At 47.6% G+C, this 22,137-nt stretch overlaps 1 protein-coding gene across 7 annotated transcripts in view; it reads left to right on the top strand.

Moving 5' to 3' along the window:
- The window catches only part of Kap3 (kinesin associated protein 3), a 93,773-nt gene that overhangs the window by 55,382 nt on the left and 16,254 nt on the right, over positions 1–22,137 (top strand). For all 7 annotated transcript variants that reach the window (XM_045759539.2, XM_045759540.2, XM_069316269.1 and 4 more), the window contains exons 13-15: positions 5,644–5,828; positions 10,705–10,897; positions 13,864–13,951. In XM_045759539.2, coding sequence (XP_045615495.1) covers positions 5,644–5,828; positions 10,705–10,897; positions 13,864–13,951 — 466 coding nt within the window. The remainder of the gene's footprint in view (positions 1–5,643; positions 5,829–10,704; positions 10,898–13,863; positions 13,952–22,137) is intronic.

The following is a 22,137-nucleotide window of genomic DNA, read 5'->3' as shown; positions in this document are numbered from 1 at the left end:
CGCCCTTCCCCAACTGCGAGGCTTTCATAGTCAATGCTTTTTGGTGGGCCCGGTCATGGTGGGGCTATTTGTACCTCATTTCCCCCGGTCCAGCTGTTGCTCCAGGTTCTAGCTCGACTGGAGTCCTATCAGGAAAGAGTTCTCCTTCTAGCCCTTTGGTGGCTGGCCCAGTCTTCGTTTCAGGCACTACTTCCTCGGTGTCCAAACCCGGGGAGTCTTCTGTGGCTCCACCTCTTCCAGCGGATTGGACTGGTATAGTACGATACTTTGCTGGTTCAGTCTGCTCTTCACGTCTGGTATTTCTCATGCGTGTGTTTCACCGTTTGGTTGGTGATCCGGTGGATTCTTTTATGGTGTCCCACCTACAGTCTTCTTCGTGGCAACAGTATGAAGTCTCTTGGCATTCGTTTCCCCATTTCCTTTTTCTTCATAGGTTGTCTTCGGCTTCTGATCGTGTAGTTTTGTCCTTCTTTCTTGGCTTTTTCAGGACTTTTTTTTTCCTCTTATTTTGTGCCGCTGGCAGAGCTGCCCCAGCTTGCGCTTAGGGGGAGGGGGGGAATGTCACTTCTGCTCTGTTCAGTAAGCTTTTTCAAGCGTTTTTTTTCACCTACGGCTCGCTCATACACTGCCTCTGCCATCCTGGTCCTGGTATTTGGTCTGGGTGCTCTCATTTTCTCTCTTCCCCTCGGTTTGTGGTGGCCCCTTTGGGTCATGTTTGCTTTCCGTTGACTTTGTTTTTGTTGGGTTTGGCCTCTAGGGGTTAGGTTGGTGGTCTTCATGGTCTCCCCCGACACGGAGGTTTTTGCTCTTTCGATTCTATTGGACATTTTCTTAATTTGCAGCCGTCTTCTTTTCTGGGGAAGATTGAGAAAGCGGACTTTGGAGAGGTCCAAGGGGTTTTTGTTGTTTGGCTGGTCAGGCCGGGGGTGCATCATGTTTTTGTAACGGGGGGTGGGGGAAATAGCTCTATCTTGTCCATTATTCCACCCCCCAGTTAACTAACGAGGCCGGGGGAAACAGCTCTCTCTAGTCCGTTATCCCGTCCTCAGTTAGCTAACTATTCTAGAGCACCTCCAGAGTTCCTAAGGCAACCTCTCTCGTTCAACACCTTGTAACCTAGGTATTTGACTACTTAGGCGCTAAGACTACAAGGCGCCGTAACTTGGTCAGTTACCCGAAACTCTAGAGAGAACTCTAGAATACAGAATCATTGCCACAAACGTATAAGAGAAAACGAAAGGAAAGAAATGAATAGTGAAGTAATTAGTGAGGGTTTGGGGTGAGAGGTAGGGAGGTGGGAGGAGCGAGGAGGGTCATTAGTTGAAAGTGAGAGTTCAGAGAGGGGTGGAGGGAGAGGTGTAGATAGGTATAAGTAGAAGAGTAACTAGTAGAAGTAGAAAGTAGATAGTAGAAGACGAAATGCTGCCACCATCCATTCATGATCATTACATACAAGACAAGGAATGGAACTTGTCTGTATCACAATATTCACCAAAGATGTTATCAAGAGATCATTATTAGTATGGTCCCATCTTTATCATGTACTCATTCTAAACCATGAAACCAGTAACCTCAGAGGCTTTCTCACCTCAACTCAAAATCTCTAGGGAACCAAATAAAGTCCATTTAAATAATAAATTCAACAATTATATTTTTCATGATAAGTATCATAACTTAAGCAATCCAATTAAAATGTTAAAGATTAATATTCAAAGTGAGTCATCCTCCAAGAATCTGAGAACACTACAACTGACTGCCCCTGATCACACAACACTTGTAAAACACGACCAAGTCACCTAAATGTTCACTCACCGAGGACTGAGTCTAAGTTGAATAGAGAGGGGGGGGGGGGAGTCTGCAATTTTCAAGCAGCGTCACCCTCCCGTCTGGTGACGGCCTATCTCGACGGCTGGCCTCTGCTCTGCTCCGCTCGTCTGCTGTTCTTTAATGCTAATCCTCTCGAATCGATAGTTCTCCGAGTATATATTGGGGAGCCTAGTAACTAACTCCGCCCACAAGTAGATAGCCTGAGGCACTCTACCAAGCCACTCCTTAAACGTCAGCATGTTTGAAAGCTACCAGGCTCCAATTAAGAGATTAGTAGAAGCAAGGTGAAATTCGCATGATCTGACCTCAGGTCACTTGAGGTCATTAATGCTTTGAGGTGTGAGATCTCAGGCCGACAGCCTGGCGCCTTTCCCAATTCCTGTCTCTGACTCATATTCTATATATATTTTACATAAACTAAACCAAACACTTTTACAGTGTTACATTTTGTGTCTGGTTGTGGCTTTACACCATTACCTGCTCACGTTGGGTTCTGTGTCCGGGGCCGCGCTTTGGGTTGGTCCGATGTCCCTCATTCCGGGGCTTGGGTCTCTAAGGTCATCGGCAGCATTTTCGAGTCTAGCCAGCCTGCAGTCAATTCTCATACCTATGGTGTCCGGATGTTTCTTGCTGCTGTGTTCGGGAACTTGTCTTGGGCTGCCAATTAGGGCACAGGGTTTTGGAGATCGTACAGAGTCCTGGTTGCCCGTTTTCTCGTGACCGTTCCTGGCCCTCAGCGATCTTATGTGGCCTTGGGCCCTCAATTACGGCCAGTGGTCCCATCTTCCTCATGAAACTTGAGGTGCTGCCACCTCCCGGGTTAATCACTCTTTTACTTTGGGTATTTAGCTCCAGAGAGCCGACGGGGCTTCCCTCAGAAAACCAGCATTGAATGTAATGAAACACCATTTTCTGAGTGAACCCCGTAGGCTCCATGCTACCCTCCCTCCCTCAGATCAGCGTTTTATTTCTTCTGTTTACTCAGTCTCCAAACTGGTGGGCAGACGGCCGGCTCAGTGGGACATGGCTCCCCCCCACCCCCACCCACCAAAATGAGGTGGGAGGCGCAAACGAGCGGTGCGTCAGGTTGATGTCGCTTTGTTTGTTTCCTTGTTTGAAATTTGTAGAATTTATATAGTTAAACGTGTGGAACATCACTATTCTAAAAAATAGAGGGCTCATATATAGTGACACGAATAATATTTTCTTAGATCAATCAATGTTTTTGCTGTTATTGTGCTATATACACATGTTATATACACTATGTAAATTTTTTTTGTGCCATAGTGAACTATAAAACCAGTGTTGAATGTAGTGAAACGCCATTTTCTGGGTGAGCATAGGCTTCCCTGGAGCTATAGGACCACACATCACGTCATATGATGTGTTGCGCAGTTTAACCACTGTGATGCGCCGAGTTTATTGTAACATTCCCCCCTGTGCGCATTAAATCAAATGTTCCCCAAAATTATTTTTTGTTTGTAAAATGATAAATTGCCTTCCGTGAACATGTCTATGTAAAAATTAACCCCAAATTCCACTTACTTTGGCTGTGGGGATGTGGAGACGATGTGCTGTGATGTCATCAATACTGGTCGCCCATGTGTGAAGCTCCTTGAGGTGGTCGCACCGGCCATTCAAACACCACGAGTTGCCACAAATATATTTTCAATTATTTGTTCTATGTATTTCCAGTGCAGTTTTATTTGTTTTTTATCGTATATAATGCATATTTGTGTCATTTACAATGTGTATACAGTAGAATGTTCATAATGTTCCATGGAACTGCGATACATGTGTCAGTAATGTGTCCGCAATAAATGTTTATTGTTGCAATATTTCTTTTAAAAATTCACTAAAATTACAATATGTACAGTTTCACACACTGTTTACACAGTAACACACTATATTACACACTCAGTACTTCGAAAGTGAGTAATAATCAACGGAGTAGTCCATGGTACACAGCACGACTTCGCGCTCGTTGCACCTGGTACAGATAGATTTTCGCTTCCTGTTTCTTCGTTCTGTGTGCTTGTAAATAATGCACTCACGTACACCCTTGGCTTCAGTACTTATAGGTGGTATGTAGCCAAGCTTGTAAAGTGTAAGGTAGTCCTGAAAAGATTAGAAGAAAAGATAAGTTTGTAAGGTATACTTGAAAAGATCGCTTTGTAAGGTCCCTCACTGGAAGAGATTCAGTCACCCTCGAAGTGTCAGTCAATCTGGAAGAGATTGTCATTCTCGAAGAGTATCAGTCATTCTCGAAGAGTGTCAGTCAATTTGGAAGAGATTCATCCATTCTGGAAGAGATTCAGCTATTCTTGAAAATATCTATGAAAAGCACCACCATTGAAGCCACTAACACTGTTCATCTATGCTGCTTGTATCAGATGCATCATCACTGAATGCAGAAAATGATTCATCAATGTATCATCTATATAAATTGGAGATGGCATAGGTGGGCAAGGGTGGCACTCAGAGCTACAACTAGATACGCTCGCTATATCGTCCTCATAGGTGCTGTACCACTTGCATCCAACCTTTGTGCTAGGTCCTTATTGCGCCTAGCTTCACCAATATCATGACCCTTAAATTCTTCAAACAATAAGGTCTGAATTTCACCGAGAGAGTGCGATCTTTCAACACCGCGTCAGACAGGTGTTTGTGAGCCAGAGGCATGTGTGCCACCCATGGTTGCTCACTCAGTACTAACCCAGCCAGCAGCCCTAGGACATTCTGGGAATTTTTTCCAAGATGGCTGACTCTCCCTGGAGGTCCTAAGAGTCCATTTCATACTCAACCTGCCGCACACACATTTATGAATGGGTACAAAATATTCAAAAGGTGTTTTTTCGGTTGGCCCAGTTCCAACTGACTGAATTTTCTCGGTTGGCGCAGCACAGTAGTTAAGGATTAAACATCATGTTATTTTCCGTTGCCCATTGTAAGATTTGATTAATATCAGATTTGGAGGTTTGCTTTGTGTTGTCTATTCTCATGAAAATTCTAGTATCATCTGGAAAGTATGATTCAGTACTATAGTTTGTATCCTTGTCTATGTCTGATATCAAGATGTATGGCTTCAGGGAGCCACCAGGGGTGAACCAGAAAGAGGCATTTCATTACATTCAACATTGGTTTATTGTTGGCTCTTGCCTCTGGCTGCTATGTGGGCAAAGCTTCATGCTCTTCTTTGGTGACATAAGTTTTGCTTCTTTGGTCCTATTAGGCGTTTTGTTTGCAGCCTTCTCCTTCTTTTCAGGCAAAGAACAAGTCAGCTTCCTTCTGGAGTGATCCTTTGACTGGTGATGCTTGGTTGGTTCACCTGCCTGTTCATTATTTGCTGTGTCCAGTGGTGACTCTTCTCTGCTACCTTCTCATCTCTCTTTTCTGTAATGCATTGTTTTATTTGAATCTCTTGCAGAGTTGTTTGGCATTTTCAATGCTTCATTTTCTGTGAATCTTGCAGTTGTAAAGTTCAAACTCAGCTGAACTTGTAAAGTTCAGCTGAGTTTCTGGATTCTTTTCCCTGTTGGGTGGTGGATTGTCACTAACTCCCTGCACCTTTGTGAGGAGGCCAGGTTCTGGCTCTGGTTTGCGGTAGGCCAAACAGAACTCCTGCGACAGATGTAGGCCATTAGAATGGAGCAATCTTGGCAAGATTGCTTTGGAAAGCCACCGGGGCTCTATCAAAAAGTATTTAATTACATTTATTGGTGGCTTTTTATTTTGTTATGTGCACCAGAAAATTGACCTAATTTAGGGTGCACAGTGAGAAGATTAATAGGTAAAATAATTCTCTCTTCTTTTCAGCAAAACAAGAAGATGATGAAGTTGTGCTGCAGATAGTTTATGTCTTCTACCAGTTAACTCGACACGAGGTAACACGACCTCAGGTCATATCTACAACTGAAGTTCCAGCCTATCTCATTGATCTGATGCATGATAAGAACACTGAGATTCGCAGAGTCTGTGATACAACACTCGATATTATAGCGGTCAGTAATATCCATTTAGTCTTCAAGCATTAATATTTTTGTCTTACAAACTGGTGTTGACACTGATCAAATAAACTATATTGAAATAAAATGCAGATATTGATGAATCAGTTATATACTGTTGCACAAAACAACCAACCAAAGTGTATCTTGGGTTATTCTGCTGTATAGTAGTGGGGATTTTCTTCTGTTTGCTTCTCTTGGGAGGTGACAGCTGGAGTAAAGATGTGCTAAGTCCAGGAAGTCACCAACACTCCTCCCTCATTTCTCACACACATGTGTTACTTGACCATGTTATTTATAGTTTTGCACAAATAAACATTGCATAAAATTTTTTGCATTGATTTAATTTCTGGGGGAAGCCCCTTCGGCTCCTTGGAGCTATCTGGGCTGATATGAATGTATTAGACCCTGGCATCAGTCTATGTGCAAGGAGTTTGAGGCTTACCGGGGACCATGAGCCAGAACCTGGTCCCCTCAGAGAGGCACAAGGAGCAATGGCCTTTTAGAAACTTCTGTGTGGTTGGAAGCATTCTATATCCGCCATCAGCCAGGTCAGGCACCCAGAAAGTTAAGCACCCCAAAACAAACTCCTATTCTGGTGAAAATATTGCTACTGAAAGCAGAACTAGTGGGCAGAACTCTCCAAATAAAAACGAGCATGCTGTCACCATGTAACAGCGCCATTGTCTGCACACCACCACCCCCCACCTCTCCCTGGGTGGGGGAAGGGGGAGCCCCAGACTCCCGAGTCTGCAATCCATTCTGCAGTTCTGTGGCTGATGTGGACTTGGCAAGATCGTGTACCTCTGACTCCAGCATATTCCAGTACTGTGCCTTGTGGTGTGGTGCTGTCTCTTCGGTGGTGTGCAAGCCAGGAGTAATTTCTCCAGTACTTGGGCTGTATGCGCCTAGATTCAGATGAGGAGTCTTCGCCTCGAGGTGTTGAAGTAAATAAAGGCCGCCTCACACCAGATGGTCCTGGTGTTGACACATTGGCAGCAGCAGAAGTACTTGCATCAGCATTTATGTCATGAGTATGTGCCAGGGTTATATTTGTGAGAGGCCACTCGTCAGCATCCCACTTCAATAGGGACCACATTGTCACCTCTTGAAACTGTAGCAGGGTTAGTTTCTTGCAATCATTGGTGTATTGCTTGTACAAAACAAATGAATTATGCAGAGCCATTTGCAGAAAATAGAAGGTGATCTTCTTTGTCCACTTGTAAGATTTTCGTGTGAGCTGGTAATATTTGATCATTTGGTCGAAGTGATCAACACCTTTCATGAAGCAATTATGCTTACAAATTGCTTTTGGTTTGCTCACTGTTACCTATTCTACTGAAGTTGTTCCATCACATTTCCGAATTCGTTTCGTTCGTTGAACTTGCTGGGTGTCTGCATTGTGGCAGTTTGTAATGATTGAGACCACTCCCTTATCTTTACAAAGTATTACAACTGTTATCTTTGTGGCGGAACATGGTGGTATCCAATGCAAGTTTACTCTTTGCTTTCAATTGCAGTTCCTTTGGTGCGCCACGTTGCAATCTTAGGGTGCCACATGTGTAAACACCAACTTCTCGTAACTTCTCTGTCAGGTTGACTTGAGTTATAGTAGTTATCCATGTAAAGATGATAACCCTTGTTCATTAGGGGCTGCATCAAGCCCATGACTGTCTCAACTGTCGTTTTTCCAATTCCACAATATATCTCAGTCATATATGTAGCCAGATGTTGATTCAGCAAGCATGTACAGTTTGACTCCATATTTGTCTGGTTTGTTGGGATAAAAGACCTTGAAAGACAGTCGGCCACGTCATGCCATCGTGCCTTCATCCAAACTCAAATCTTAATTTGGAATGTAGACTTCTGCAAATTTTGTTGTAAGATATTCCATCACTGTTTGAACTTTTACCAACCTGTCTTTATTGTTCACGGGAATGTCATTGTTATAATAGGCATGGAAAACTGTGAAATATGTATAAACTGTTTCGACGTCATAAAAGTATTGAAGAAACGTGCATGCCAGAGCCTGCTTGTTTGCCAGTACATCCTCATGGTTGGGAACTTTGAAATGCCCATCAACATGCACAGGCCCAAATATCTGGCTATTTCCTTTACCTTGACTGGCACCCATGTCCTCATGATGCTCGCAGGAGCGTGCTGTAATATTTGTGAGGCATACAAGTTCGTTTCCATGGTAAAAAATTCAATCAAGGCTCAAGTAAGAAATAATTGAATAAATTGTATTGGAGTGGTAGGTGTGGGAATGGTCAGGCCTGATGTTCCAGTAAAATCATCAACAAGTGGTGGGGTGTTGTTAGTACACCAGATATTGCCAGAATCTGGCTGTGAAATACGTCCCGGACGTGTGCGCTTTCGAGTAGGAGGCGGCGGCGGCGCACGTGACTCCTCCTCACTATCATCACTCTCCTCACTTGTAGAAACATCATAAGCTCCTGTTTCTGAATCTGCATTATCACTATTGAAATCACTGTAGGGTTCCTCCTCTTCAATATCAGACTCAATATCAGAAACTGCTTCAACTAACTCCAGAATCTTTGTTGGTGTGAGTCTTACCCGACTGTACTTCTTATAAATGATACTTTTCTTGTCCTTTTTTGATGAATCCTTCGCTCCTTTAGGCATAGATCTGCTTGGGCCTTGACCAGGATACATCGTGCAATGTATATAATAGGTTGAAAACACACGTGAATGGGTATAAATGCCGAAAACTACAAAAGTCTTGCACGCGAGGGGAGAGCGGTGTGGTCACTCGTGGTGTCAACAAGAGAGTAGGTCGCCCACGTGAGTGCCTAGGCCGAGGTGCCATGTGGCCTATTGAGGAGAACGGGGATTTAATGGCGCGCATTTTGATACTATCCCAAAGTCGATTGGATAAAAATTTAATTTTATACAAATATTTTATTGTTGGACGCAAATGATGTCACGAGATAGGACTCGGCAGAAAAATTGGTGATGCATTAAGAGTCACGAGATAGCAAAAGTGTTAATGTTCTAGGTATTCATTCATTATATTTCTTAGAATTACAAAGAGAGCAGCCATTTTCCCCATTTTCTTCTTTAGTTACATCCACACTGAAGATCCTCTTGGTCTGTTCCATTTTATTCACTTCCACATTGCCCTTTCATCAAATGTTTTCCTTGTCCATGTCTTTTTGTATCCTTGATGAGTGCCATTATTTTTCATATTAATTCTCCTTCATTTTATGTAATTTCTGGGGGGAGCCCCGTCGGCTCCCCGGAGCTATTCAGGCTGAATGGATATATATAACTTTCTGGCATCAGTCAAAGTGCTAGGAGTTCTTGCCTACCGGGGACCACGAGCCAGAACCTGGCCCCCTCAGAGAGGCACGAGGAGCAATGGCCTATAGAAACCGCCTTGTGGTTGGACAGAGCAACCGTCAAACTCGAAGGATGCGAGAGGGACTCCAGGGACACACCTATAGGACCACGGAGCCCCCGTGGGGTTTCCCAGGGCCCTTAGCCATTGGTACACGCTAAGGGAAGCCCAGGCAGGGTACCGTGAACCGGCGCCCAAGTCTACCAACAAACTACTAAAAGCTGAACCCCTGGGACGTGTCCACTCACGGGGGCCAAGCGGGGAGTACCACCAACAGAAGAAATCGAAAGAAAAACACCTAGACCAGGAATGGGGGACCATAAAGGCAGACCCCCCACCAGGCAAAAACAAAAACAAAAGAAAAACCCCGCAAGAGGACAACGTACCCAGGCGGAACAGAGCCAGCCGCTGTCACTGGTGAAAACTAGCTGTGAGGTACCCTGCGCCCCTACCAGTGACGAAAACTACCACCTACCCAGAGATAAACCAGGGCAACAAAACCCCAGCCGACTCCAAGGGTGGCCCAGTACCAAGCAGTAAAGGACACAGCGGAGGTAGAACCCAAGGTGACTTGTGGAAGGTGGCCCCAAGCCCCAAGGGCAGTACTTACAGGGCACCTAGGGAAGATAGCCCTAGGCACATGCAGCCCGAGTACCGTGGAATCTTACTCCTGGCTCACACCCCACCGGTAGAGACAGTCCACACCACAAGGCACAGAACTGAAACAAAAACCGGAGCCAGAGGCACTTGACCAACCAGTAATTCCATCAGCCAAGAACTGCCAGTTGGATCGCCGGTGTGGAGGGTCTGGGGCTCCCCCTTCCCCATCCCAGGGAGGGGGGGGGTTGCTCAGACAGTGGCGCGGCAACGTGATGACGTCATGCTAGTTTTATAATTTTGTTTGGAGAGTTCTGTCCACTCGTTCGGCTTTCGGCAGCAATATTTTCACCAGAATAGGGGTTTGTTTTGGGGCGCCTACCTTTCTGGGTGCCTATCCCGGTCGATGGCAGACATAGAATGCTCCCAACCACAAGGGGGTTTCTATAGGCCATTGCTCCTCGTGCCTCTCTGAGGAGGCTAGGTTCTGGCTCGTGGTCCCCGGTAGGCAAGAAGTCCTAGCACTTTGACTGATGCCAGAAAGTTATATATATCCATTCAGCCTGGATAGCTCCGGGGAGCCTCCGGGACTCGCCCAGAAAATGGTGTTTCATTACATTCAACGCTGGGTTTTTTCTACAGTACTACTGTATTTATACATGCTGAAGGTAACCATCATTCCTAACTATGTTCGTGTTTGTCAGTGGAAGCTAATTGGTTTATTCTAATGCTAGGTTGATTGTATCATTCTAATTTTAGCTGCATCAGCTTGTTTAAATATTTGTTGCTCTTTCAAAAGCATTTTAAATTTTTCAGAAGATTGTTCATTCACACTTTCAAGGATGGGTAGTTGGCATTGGGAGCATGACAGAGAGTAATAGTTCAGTAATTAATTACAATATTATTTGAATATAGGAAAATGATGAAGACTGGGCCATAAGAATTCAATGCCACAAATTCCGATGGTATAACAGCCAGTGGTTGGATATGGTAGAAGAAGCAGAGAATATTGACACCATGGGAGGTGAAGAAATGGCTGGAGGAGAAGGTCTTGGTCACTCGTACCTTCATCATTCTGATGTTTTGGATCATCAGGGACTCTATTCAGGTAAGTATATTCATATTAAATTAAAGTGTTTACTGAATAAATATACGTTTCTGTGGGGAGCCCTGTCAGCTCCCTGGAGCTGATATTAGTTAATATTAGTATAGGGCTAAAGTCATGTGGAGTTGTCGTGCCTATCAGAGAACATCACTAGCCAGGACATGGTCCCCTCAGAGAGGTGCAGGGAACAATGGCCTATGAAACTCCCTTGTATGAAAGTTTCTGTCTTCCATCGACTGGGGTTAGACACCCAGAAAGGTAGGAGCTCCAAAAATGACCCCAACTGGTAGGAAAATTGCAACCAGAGACCAAACAAAGGGATACGAAACTCTAGTTTCGTATCCCCGAAACAAACAAGAAAATTAGCAACACGTCTTTACACTATGCACCGCTCATTTGTGCCCCCCCCCCCCCCCACCTCCCGGAGGGGGAAAAGGGAAGGTCCCGGCACATTGAGCCGGCCGCTGGACCATTAGTTTGTCGACTGAAGCTAAACGGGGTGGACGTCGTGTCATGCACTCGGTTGCCTGACAGGTTTTTCACCCAGTCGGTGTTCCTGTTGTGCATTGGGCGGTGGCCAGGAGTTGGTACCAACGGCTGCATGTGTTTAGGGCTCCCTTCCCTAAGTGCCCTGTGCATACACTCATTGAGGTCTCAGAGTTCTCTTCTCTGGGTCCTTGGGGTTCCCATTCCCATAGAGGTAGCAGTGTAATTACCTAAGTGTAGTTACAGGATGAGAGCTACGCTCGTGGTGTCCCATCTTCCCAGCACTCTTTGTCATATAACGATCTGAAACTACAGTACTGACGGTCTTGGCCTCCACCACCTTCTCGCCTAACTTGTTCCAACCGTCTACCACTGTTTGCGAAAGTGAATTTCCTTATATTCCTTTGGCATCTGTGTTTAGCTAGTTTAAATCTATGACCTCTTGTTCTTAGGTCAAACACGTCAAGTTTAGGTCAAGTTCTTAGATCATGCACGTTGCATGCTAGATTTAGGTTACTACAACGTACTAGGTTGGTTGCCCGCTCAAATGCCCCCGGGGCTGCCCAGTTTTGGTTTTAGGGACCCAGACTTGGAGGCGTTGGTTGCTTCGACCTTGGTACAGTCCACACCCCTTCGTCTTTCCCTTGTTAATATGGATCACCCTCCTCCTTTTCCCCCCTGCTGTTGGCTTCCAAACATCTAAGGGTTTCAAAGTTGGGGCAGGGTTTAGCTGAAGATGTGACTTGAGCGGTTCTGGGGTTTGCCCCATTCGATGCGGAAACGGAGGCATTTGGGCCTGTTCCTCCTGCCAAGGCTTCTGGGTCTTTCCAGCAGGATCCTTTCTTTCCTGCAAGGATGGAGGGCAAAGAGGACAGCTCTGCCCCAGTCCCTAGTTTGTAAGATTCCGGGGCTGGGGGAAAAAACAGCTTGGGGCACGTTGGCCCCCTTTGTCTCGCCTAGGCTTTGGTTCCTTCAGGGCGGGGTCGTCTGTTGCAAGGTTTGGGATTTTCGTATCCCCGTTCCTTGTTCGGGGAACCAAGGGTTTGGTTCTTTCACAGCTTGCTGGTTCAGGTTCCTGGTGAATTGGAGGAAGTCCAATCTGATTCTGTCTCAGGGTCAGACTTGGCTGGGCCATGTTTGGGATTTCTGGAGAGCGTTCTTGTATCTCTTTCAGGGAGTGTTGCACTGGCTGCAGTTCTGCCATCGTCTGTTTCTGAGGCGGCCCCGGGTCACACAGTGGCTGCTTGAGCAGATATGCGGAAGTTTGAACTTTGCCGTGATCGTTTACCCGCTGGGACGGATTTGGCTGTGGCGTCTGTTCTTGTTCCTTTGGAGCCACCCCTTCCGCTGCTCATGCAATCTCCGGGTTCCTTTCCCAAGGGTCTTGCATCGGTTGCTGCATCTCTGACTTCCTCTTCAGGCTTATTGTGGTTCAGTGCCTTGGCTCCTCTCCGAGCTCTCACTCGATGTGTTCACGGATACTTCCTCTGGGCTGGGGCTTTGTGACCAGTGCTCACCAGTCCAGCCATGGGCGGTGGGCTCCTTCCTTTCGTTGGGCTCGCAGCACAGTGCAGAAGTTCGTGGCAATGTGGCTTGCGCTGCATTGGATTCGGTTCTCTGTCGAGGTTCTGCAATCTGCCTCCATTCGGACTGCGCTCCAGTGGTTCATTGCTTGAACCACAGGGGGGTCCCTGCAGTCCTTGGCTCTTTGGGGCTGGTCATTCAGGTGGCTCTTCTGATGAGTTCTCGAGATTTACCTTTCCATGCAGTTCATATCAGGGAAGTGTCCAACATCCTGGCAGACAGCCTGTTGCAGTTCATTCACCTGTCCATGGAATTGATGGTTGACGCCAACTCCTTCAATTGGCTCTGTCAGACGGAGGTCCATGGAGGTGGACCTCTTCACGTCGGAAGTTTTTCGCGTGTTTTGATGTCCAGCCTCAGAACCGAGAGATTAATTGCCGGCACAGGGGACTGGGGCTCCCCATTCCCCTTCCTGGGGAGGGAAGAGCTGCGCAGACAGCTGCGCGGCGACGTGTGACATCATACTCATTTCCTCGTTTCTGTTTGGGGAGTTCTATCCACTTGTTCGACTTTTTGTAGCAATTTTTACCAGAATAGGGGTTTGTTTTGGGACGCTTACATTTCTGGGTGCCTGACCCGGTCGATGGCAGATTTAGAATGCTTCCAACCACACAGGGGTTTCTATAGGCCATTGCTACCCTCGTGCCTCTGTGAGGGGGGCCCAGGTTCTGGCTCATGGTCCCTGGTAGGCCCACAGAACTCCATACACATGACATGCCAAAGTCTGACATTAGCATATCAACCTGGATAGTTCCCGGGAGACTCTGGGACTCGTGCAGAAAATAGCTTTTCATTACATTCGTCACTGGTTTTTTCACTCTGCTAAAATGCCAAGGGTTTAAATGCATTTCAGTTCTTATTTTTATGAGTTCATTAGTTGTAATATTCTGATCTTTCAGATGGCTTATCTTCGCCTGAAAGTGAAGAATACCCTGGCATAAATGGTCACAGTGAGGGCTCACGTCCATCCTCTAACTACACAAATCGGTAAGGTTATATATAAATTGTCATTGCATAGTTAATGATGAGTGCTAATTGTATCTCTGCATTAGTAACATTATGAGTTGTTAATATGACAAATGTTCTCAGATATGTTGACCATCTTCCTAATTTAAAATTTACATTTTAATTCTTGTAAATATAATATTTTTAAATGAAAGGCATGTAGTGTTTCATAATTTTAATGAGTTCTCTATCTTCAAAGTAAGATTGTTTTCCTTATAAGGGAAAATGTTACAATGTTTTTATCTAGTCTTACAAGAGAAAGAGAGAATAGCTTTATTGATTAAAGTATTAAAGAAACATGTAACTTAAAATTTGTTACCAGAAGTTTAGCCCTTCTATTGATTGACCTTTAAGTTGGTATGCCATGCAAGACCATTCATAAAGAACCATATATTAAGGAAATACATGGCATGAAAGCATTCAGCACAGTTGGCTCACAACTAAATATTTCTGTGTAAGACAAAATGGTTGGAAATGTTTCCTTACACCTGGTGTGTGTGTGTTCATCCAGCAGTAAATAGCTACCTGGTAATTACAAGACTTGTGGGTTGCATTCTGTGGATGGTCAGTCCACAGAATGGACTGACCTAATCAATGGCTTCCTAGATTGGCCTAGTCATTAGCCCTAGTCATTGGCTTCCTGTCCATAACAATGGGAAAATGTCTTATTAAACCAAATACCATAAAAAAAAAATATGGCACATCTTGGAGCTGGGTGCTTTGGATGATTTCCCTGGACCTCAAGGACGCTTATTAACACCTATATATATGGGGTTCAGGGATTAATTAGGTTTTGTAGTGGGGCCACAGGCTTATCGCTTTTGGGTTCTTCTGTTCGGGCTGAATATGGCACCTCGCGTTTTTATGCGCTTGACTTGGGCCGTGATGGCTTGTCTTCATGGATTGGGCCTACCTCGATGAGTGGCTGGTTTGGGCTTCCAGCTTGTCTGCTAGACAGGGATCTGGTTCTTTCCCAGCTAGCCGGGTTCAGATTCCCAGGGAATTGGCAGAAGTCCCAGTTGGTTCTGTCACAGTGTCAGATCTGGCTGGGCCTTGGTATTTTTGGTTAGTGTCACTTTCCCTGCCTCCTGTGGCCTTGCTCTGGCTGCAGTCCCGCCATCTGTTGATGCTGAGGGGGGGGACCCGGATTAGTCTGGGGTTGCTTGAGCAGCTGTGTGGGAACCTGAACTTCACGCTCCTGGCTTACCTGTTGGGCACAGGTTAGCTCAAGAGGCTATTCTGGTATCTTCGGGTCAGTCCCTTTTTACCAGTCTCGTGATTGCTGGGCCCATCCTCCGGTGTCATTATGCTGGTTGCTGCATCACCAGCTTTTTATTTTTTCAGGGTTTATTTCCTTGGTGTATTTTCCCCTCCCTCGCTCGATGTCTTCACGAACACTTCTGCTATTGGTTGGGGCTTTGTGACCAGTGCTCATCAGTTTGGCCTAGGTCGTTGGTGCCTACACCTTTGTTGGGCTCCCAACACCATTTTTTAAATGGCGTCTGTTTACTACATCCCTGAGGAAGCTGATGTGAACCCTGTGTAGCCGCGGGACTTTTAAATCTTGCAGTGTACTTTACAATGTATATGTATGATCTGCGTCATTCTGCCACTTGTACCAAAAAACAGGTATATACAATTTGCACAGTTAAGGGGGTAATTGTGTCCCACCTGCAGTCTTCTTCTTAGCGATAGTATGAGGTTTCTTTGGGGTCTTTTTGCCATTTTCTTTCCTTTCATCATTTTCCTTCCCTTTCTGACTGGGTTGTTTTGTCCTTTCTTTCTTGGTTTTCCCTCAGTTGGCATCTCATGCCTAATACTATCAATTCTTATCGTGCAGCATTGGCGGTGCCGTTTCTGCTCACATTTGGGGTTGACTTTTCTTCGGCTCCATCCCACAAGCTTTCTCGGGCTTTGTTTCACCTCTGACCTGCTTATGCGCTGCCCGGCCCTGTCTGGTCTTTGGACTGGGTTCTTTCTCTTCTCTTTTCTGCTCAGTTTTTGTTTTGGCCCTGATCCGGAATTGTTTTGGAAGGCTTTATTGTTGGTTTCTTTGGCATCCGGTTGTCGGGTAGGTGATCTTCATGCTCTGCTCCGGTGCTGGGGGTTTTGTTCATCTGAAATGATCTGGTGGTCATTTCACTCGGTTGCAGCTGGCTCCTTTGTTTTTTTGAGAAGTATTAGATGACGGGCTTTTGGAGGGTTCCTTTTGTTGTGCATGCTTGGGTTGTTTGGTCAGGGATGCATAATGCACTATTTACAATTGGGTCTTTGCGTCGCAACCTGCCAGCCACTGGTTGTTTCGATGGATTCGTCATGGGTTGTTCCAGTTTCCCTGGTTCCCTGTTCCAGGGCTTGAGTCTCAGATTGTCTGCGGTGTCATCAAGGCTAGCGCAGCCTGCGGTCTACCCTCATGCTCATGATGTTTGGAAGTATGGTATGCCGCTTTATCGACAGTTTCCGTGGAGAGCTCTGTCGGCTCCCTGGAGCTATCGGACTGACATTAGCTATATTAGTCTGGGGCTTCAGTCATATGGAGTTCTAATGCCTATCTGGACCCACGAGCTAGAACCTGGTTCCCTCAGAGAGTCTAAGGGTGCAATTACCTATGAAAATTCCACTCTTTGAGAGTACTGTAGAAGCTCGCTAATCTGGACTATATGGGCCCCCCCCCCCACCCCCGTCTGGATGGGCCCATCATCCAGATCAAAGGAAGTTTTACTGTTGTAGTCCATAGTGAACATTTTCAAAATATTTTGTACCACAACCAACATAATTTGAATTTCCTCACACTAATTATAGTGTGTGGAGCTCGTAGGGTTGTTAGCTGCCTGGCTGGTAGGTGTTCAGGGCAAGTGGGCAGGTAGACAGGTGGGTGGGTGGCAGGCAGGCAGATGGGCTTGATAGTTGGCAGGTGAGTGGGCAGACAGACTCAGGCAGGTGGGTGAAAAGGTGGCCGGGCAGGCAGGCAGGTGGTTGGGTGGGCGACCATGCATGCATGTGGCCCTTGGGGCCAGCTGGGGCTTGGGGCCCTTGTTTGGCCTTGGGTAGGAAGTGGTGTTGTGCTGGTTAGGGCGTAAAAATGTTGCGCGTTCTGCCACCTAAGTGGCGACCGGTTCCTGTTGCCTCTGGGGACTGTACTTTTGCAGGTTTTTTTTTTTTTTTTTTTTTTTTTTTATTTGCCTGGTGGAGGTTTTGAATCGTGGGTCTATAGTTCCAATGATATTGTTTTGGTGGCCCTCTGTTAGGCCCCCGTGCTTGTACACGTCCCAGGGGTTTCAGTGTTATCATCTACCCCTTGTTTTGTTTGGGTTTCTTAACCTGTTAGCAACACCTTGCCCGGGCTTCCCGTAGCTGTTACCCCTACAGGCCCTGGAAACCCCTGTCGGGGCTTGGTGGACCCATGAATGGTGTCCCGAGTTCCAGCCTGCCTTGTGCAGGTTTGAAGGTTGCTGTGTGTCCTTGTCTCAGGGTGACAGTCACCTGTTTTGCCTCTGTCATGCTGCCTGTTGGGTCAACGACACCTTTGACCCAGAGTCTTGCGAGTCGTGTTCTCTGCTTGTGCTCCAGTTTTACTCTGAGGATGTTCCTGTTAGGGGTACAGCCAGCATCAGCGTTGGTTTAGGTTACTGCAACGCGCTAGGTTGGTTTCCCACCCAGATGCCTGAGGCTGCCCCATTTTGGTTTTGGGGCAGCCTCAGGCAGCCTCCCCGGACCTGGGGGCGTTAGTTCGGCTTTGGCTCCTTTCGCGCTCCCTGGTCCTTCCCCTGTGGTTCATCCTGCACCTCCCCCCCCCTCCCTGTGTCCGGCTCCAAAACGTCTGAGGGTTTCAGCTTCGGCACATGGTTTAGTTGGTAATGAGGCTCAGGTTGCCTCGGGGGCTACTCCATTCGGGTCAGGGATGGAGGCATTTGAGCCGGCTCCTCCTGCCAAGGCTTCTGGGTCCCACCAGCAGACCCCCTTCTTGTCTGCCTTTCCCCTGGACTCTGCCTTTTCTTCAGGGGTAGAGGGTTTGGAGGATGGCTCAGCCCCAGGTCCCAATGTGGGGGATCCTGGGGCTGGGAAGGAGTCAACCTGGGGGCCTTGGGCCCCCTTTGACCCCGCTTGGGTGTATTTGCCTTCCTCGCGGGGCTTATTGTTGCAGGGGGAGGGGTTTTCTTACCCCCCTTTCCTGTACGAGTATGATTTGGGTTCGGCTCCTCCCCAGGCTCGGTTCCGGGCTCCTTAGGTTAGCTCGGCCTCGTCTTTCCAGAGGTTTTCTACTTCCCGTATCTCCACGAAGGTGGCTCGGGAGGCTCTTGCTGATTTGCTGGTCCCATGATTTGTGGGCCTCTTTGGTCGAGTCATCTGACCTGTGGTGGCATTGGGCGACCCGTCCTCCTTTGGGGGGGGTTCGGGGCTAACAGGGCAGGTTTCTTCTCCTGCGCTTTGTCAAGTTGTCTTGAAGTGGGTGTGCTTGGGCGTGGTCGAAACGACTCCGTCCCTCAGGTGGGTTTCTCGTCTGTTTCCAGTGTCGAAACAGGACTGTGCAGATCTGAGGTTCATTCTGGACTTGTCCCATCTGAACCCCTGGATTCCTTGCCCCTCCTTTCGGATGACTACTCTGTCTCAGGTACAGCTTCTGTTGGAGCCGGGTGCCTGGATGGTGTCCCTGGACCTCAAGGACGCTTATTGGCACGTTCCTATTCATCCGGGGTTCAGGGACTGGTTAGGTTTTGTGATGGGGCATCACGCTAAACCCTTTCGCTGCCTACCTTTTGGCTTGAATCTGGCACCTCGCGTTTTCACGCGTCTGACCCGGGTTGTGGTGACCCGTCTGCATCTTCTAGGGATTCAGGTTTTGGCCTACCTCGATGACTGGCTGGTGTGGGTTCCCAGTCGGTCAGCTTGTCTGCTCGCCAGGGATATGGTTCTTTCCCAGCTCGCCAGGTTTGGGTTCCTGGAGAACTGGAGGAAGTCCCATCTGGTTCCGTCCCAGGTTCGGACCTGGCTGGGTCCTCCGGGGGCCTTGTATCGGTTGCTGCGTCACCAGCTTCCTCTTCGGGGTTTCTCGGGGTTCGGTGCCTTGGCACCTTCCCGAGCCTTCCCTCGATGTGTTCATGGATGCGTCGTCTCTCGGCTGGGGCTATGTGACCAGTGCTCACTAGGCCGGCCAGGGACGGTGGGGTCCGTCCTTCCATCAGGCTCACAGCATGGTTCGGGAGTTTGCTGCAGTCTGGTTCGCGCTACGAAGGGGTCAGGTCGCTCGGGAATTGACCATTTGCCTCCACTCGGACTGTTCTCCAGTGGTTCATTGCCTGAACTGCGGGGGTTCTCTTCAGTCCTTGGCTCTTTGGAGTTGGTCCCTTCGAGTGGTTCGTCTGCTGGATTCTCGGGGTTTGACTCTCCGTGCTGTTCATGTCCGGGGAGTGTCCAACGTCCAGGCGGACGACCTGTCTCGCTTCATTTCCCTGTCCACAGAATGGACGGTCGACAACGACTCATTTCATTGGATCTGCCAGACGTACGGTCTTCCAGACGTGGACCTCTTCACGTCGGCGTGGTCTCGGTGTGTCCCAATCTATGTGACGGCCTTCCCCGACTGCAAGGCGTTCGCGATGGATGCCTTTCGGCAGGACTGGTCGACGTGGGGTTACCTGTACCTCTTCCCCCCGGTTCAGCTGTTGCTTCAGGTTCTGGTTCGGTTGGAGACCTTTCCAGGGAAAGTAGTCCTTGTGGCCCCTTGGGGGTCGGCCCAGCCTTGGTTTCCGGTGCTATTGGCTCAGTGTCTCAACCCGGGACATTTCCCGTGGCTCCGCCTATTTCAGCAGGTCGGCCCTGTCTGGTACGGGGCTGGTTCGACCTTCTCCTCTGCTCTTCACGTCTGGTCTTTTTGACGCGGGTGTATCACCATTTCTATGGTGATCAAGTAACTTCATCGATGGTGTCCCGCCTGAGAGCTTCGTCTCGGCGACGGTATGAAGTTTCCTGGCGTTCTGTTCGCCATTTTCTTGCTCTTCGTAGGTTGTCTTATCTTTCGGATCGGGTTGTCTTGTCCTTTCTTTCTTGGCTTTTTCAGGATCGTCATTTGATGCCTAATACTGTCACCTCGTATCGTGCGGCACTGGCGGAGCCGCTCAAGCTAGCGTTTGGGGTGGACGTCACATCCGCCCCGTTCTGTAAGCTTTCTCGTGCTATGTTTCACCTCCGGCCTGGTCATGTGCCGCCTGAGCCGTCCTGGTCCTTGGACAGGGTGCTCTCTTATCTTTCCTATCCTCGGTTTGTGGTGGCCCCTTCGGTTCTAGATTGTTTTTCCAAGGCTTTGTTTTTGTTGGCATTGGCCTCTGGGGGCCGGGTAGGGGAGCTTCATGCTCTCCTCCGGCGCAGGGGTTTCTGCTCTTTTGGTCCTGGGGGTAGGTTTTTATGTTTGCAGCCTTCTCCTTCTTTTCTGGCGAAGAATGAGACAGCTGCTTTCCGGAGGGGTCCATGGGTCATTGATGCTTGGTTGGTTCGGCCATGGGTGCATCATGTGATGTGTCCGGTTGCGGCTCTTCGCTGTTACCTGCGCACTTCAACTGGAGTGGCTGGGGATGAGCTTTGGATTGTTTGGATTGATCTGGTTTCCCTCGTTCCCTGTTCCAGGGCTCGGGTCTCCCAGGTTGTCCGCAGGGTTATTAAGTCTAGCCAGCCTGCTGTCTATCCTTGCGCCCATGACGTTCTGAAATTTGCAGCTTTGGCTGCCGTGTATGGTAACATGTCTTGGGCTCATATTCGGGCGTGTGGATTTTGGAAGTCGAACAGGGTCCTGGCTGCCCGTTATTTGGTGAACGTACCTGCTCCTCGGCGTTCTTGTGTTGCTTTGGGTCGCAGGTTGCAGCCAGTTGTCTCGACTTCACATTAAGGAGTTTGTGGCCGCCGCCTCCCGGGGAAATCCCAATTTCCTTCTCTTTGGGTATGTAGCTCCAAAGAGCCGTAGGGGCTCCCCACAGAAAACCAGCGTTGAATGTAATGAAACGCCATTTTCTGGGTTAGCCCCGGAGGCTCCCTGGCTACCCTCCCTCCCATCCGGTCGGCGGGTTTTTTTCGCGTTGGTTGAAGCCTAGTTTCTGAACTGAAGGCAGCCGGCACGGTGAGGTCCGGGCCCCCCCCCCCTCCCCCTCTTGGGGAGGCCAGGGGTGGCCCCCCTCCCCCTCTTGGGGAGGGGAGGGCTGCCCGGACGACCGGCACGGCAGTAAATTGTGATAATTGCTTGTTTCCTTGGGATTGTAGGGAGTTTCTACCTCTCTGTTCGGTTGATTGTTTTAGTTTCTTACCATGTGGGGTTTGTTTTGTTACACCTACCTTTCTGGGTACCTAACCCCGGTCAATGGCAGATAAGGAAAACCCCCAACCACAGTGGGGTTTTCCAGGGCCATTGCTCCCTGAAACCTCTCTGCAGGGGCTGGTTCTGGCGCTGGTCCCTGGTAGGTCTGAACTCCATAGCTAATGTCCCGGTCTCATGTAACATACTTTAGCCCGATAAGCTCCAGGGAGCCTCCGGGGCTCACCCAGAAAATGGCGTTTCATTACATTCAATGCTGGTTTTTTTTTTAAGAAACATGGAGGAGCTTACCTGCCGAACACCGAACAGACCTTTTTGACAATTGTTCTGTTTTTCAAAATTCTTCTTTTTTCCTTCTTTAATTTCTTTTTTATAAGAAACGTGGAGCAGCCTACCTGACAAACACCGAAGGAACTTTTTGCTATACAAAAAATAAAAAAAAAAATTGAACAAATTTGAAGAAAGAAAAATGTCATAAAGGTTTGTTAAGTGTATGTAAGGTAGGCTGCTCCATTATTTAAAACATCAAATATCATATTGATGTTTTTCAGTGGATTATTTGTATTTACATTATTTTCAATGGGGAACTTTGTTTTGGATGACGTCGATTGCGCCGGAACGGATTAAATTTGTTATTCGAGGTACCACTGTATATTACTGACATAATATTCTTGCTGCACTTTTAATTACATAGATAGTGAAATACTGAAGAAGCTGTTCATGACTTTTGTGAGACAAAAATTGGAATATGTAGCAGTTGTATGCTGTCCATATCTCAAGAAACACATCATTAAACTGGAAAAGATGCAAAGATATGCTACAAAATGACTTGTGAAACTGAAGCCATTTCCAAAACAGAAAATAATTA

Source organism: Procambarus clarkii, chromosome 83, assembly GCF_040958095.1.
Source record: "Procambarus clarkii isolate CNS0578487 chromosome 83, FALCON_Pclarkii_2.0, whole genome shotgun sequence".
NCBI classification, from domain to species: Eukaryota; Metazoa; Arthropoda; class Malacostraca; order Decapoda; family Cambaridae; genus Procambarus; species Procambarus clarkii.
This window is presented reverse-complemented; position numbering and strand designations above follow the sequence as displayed.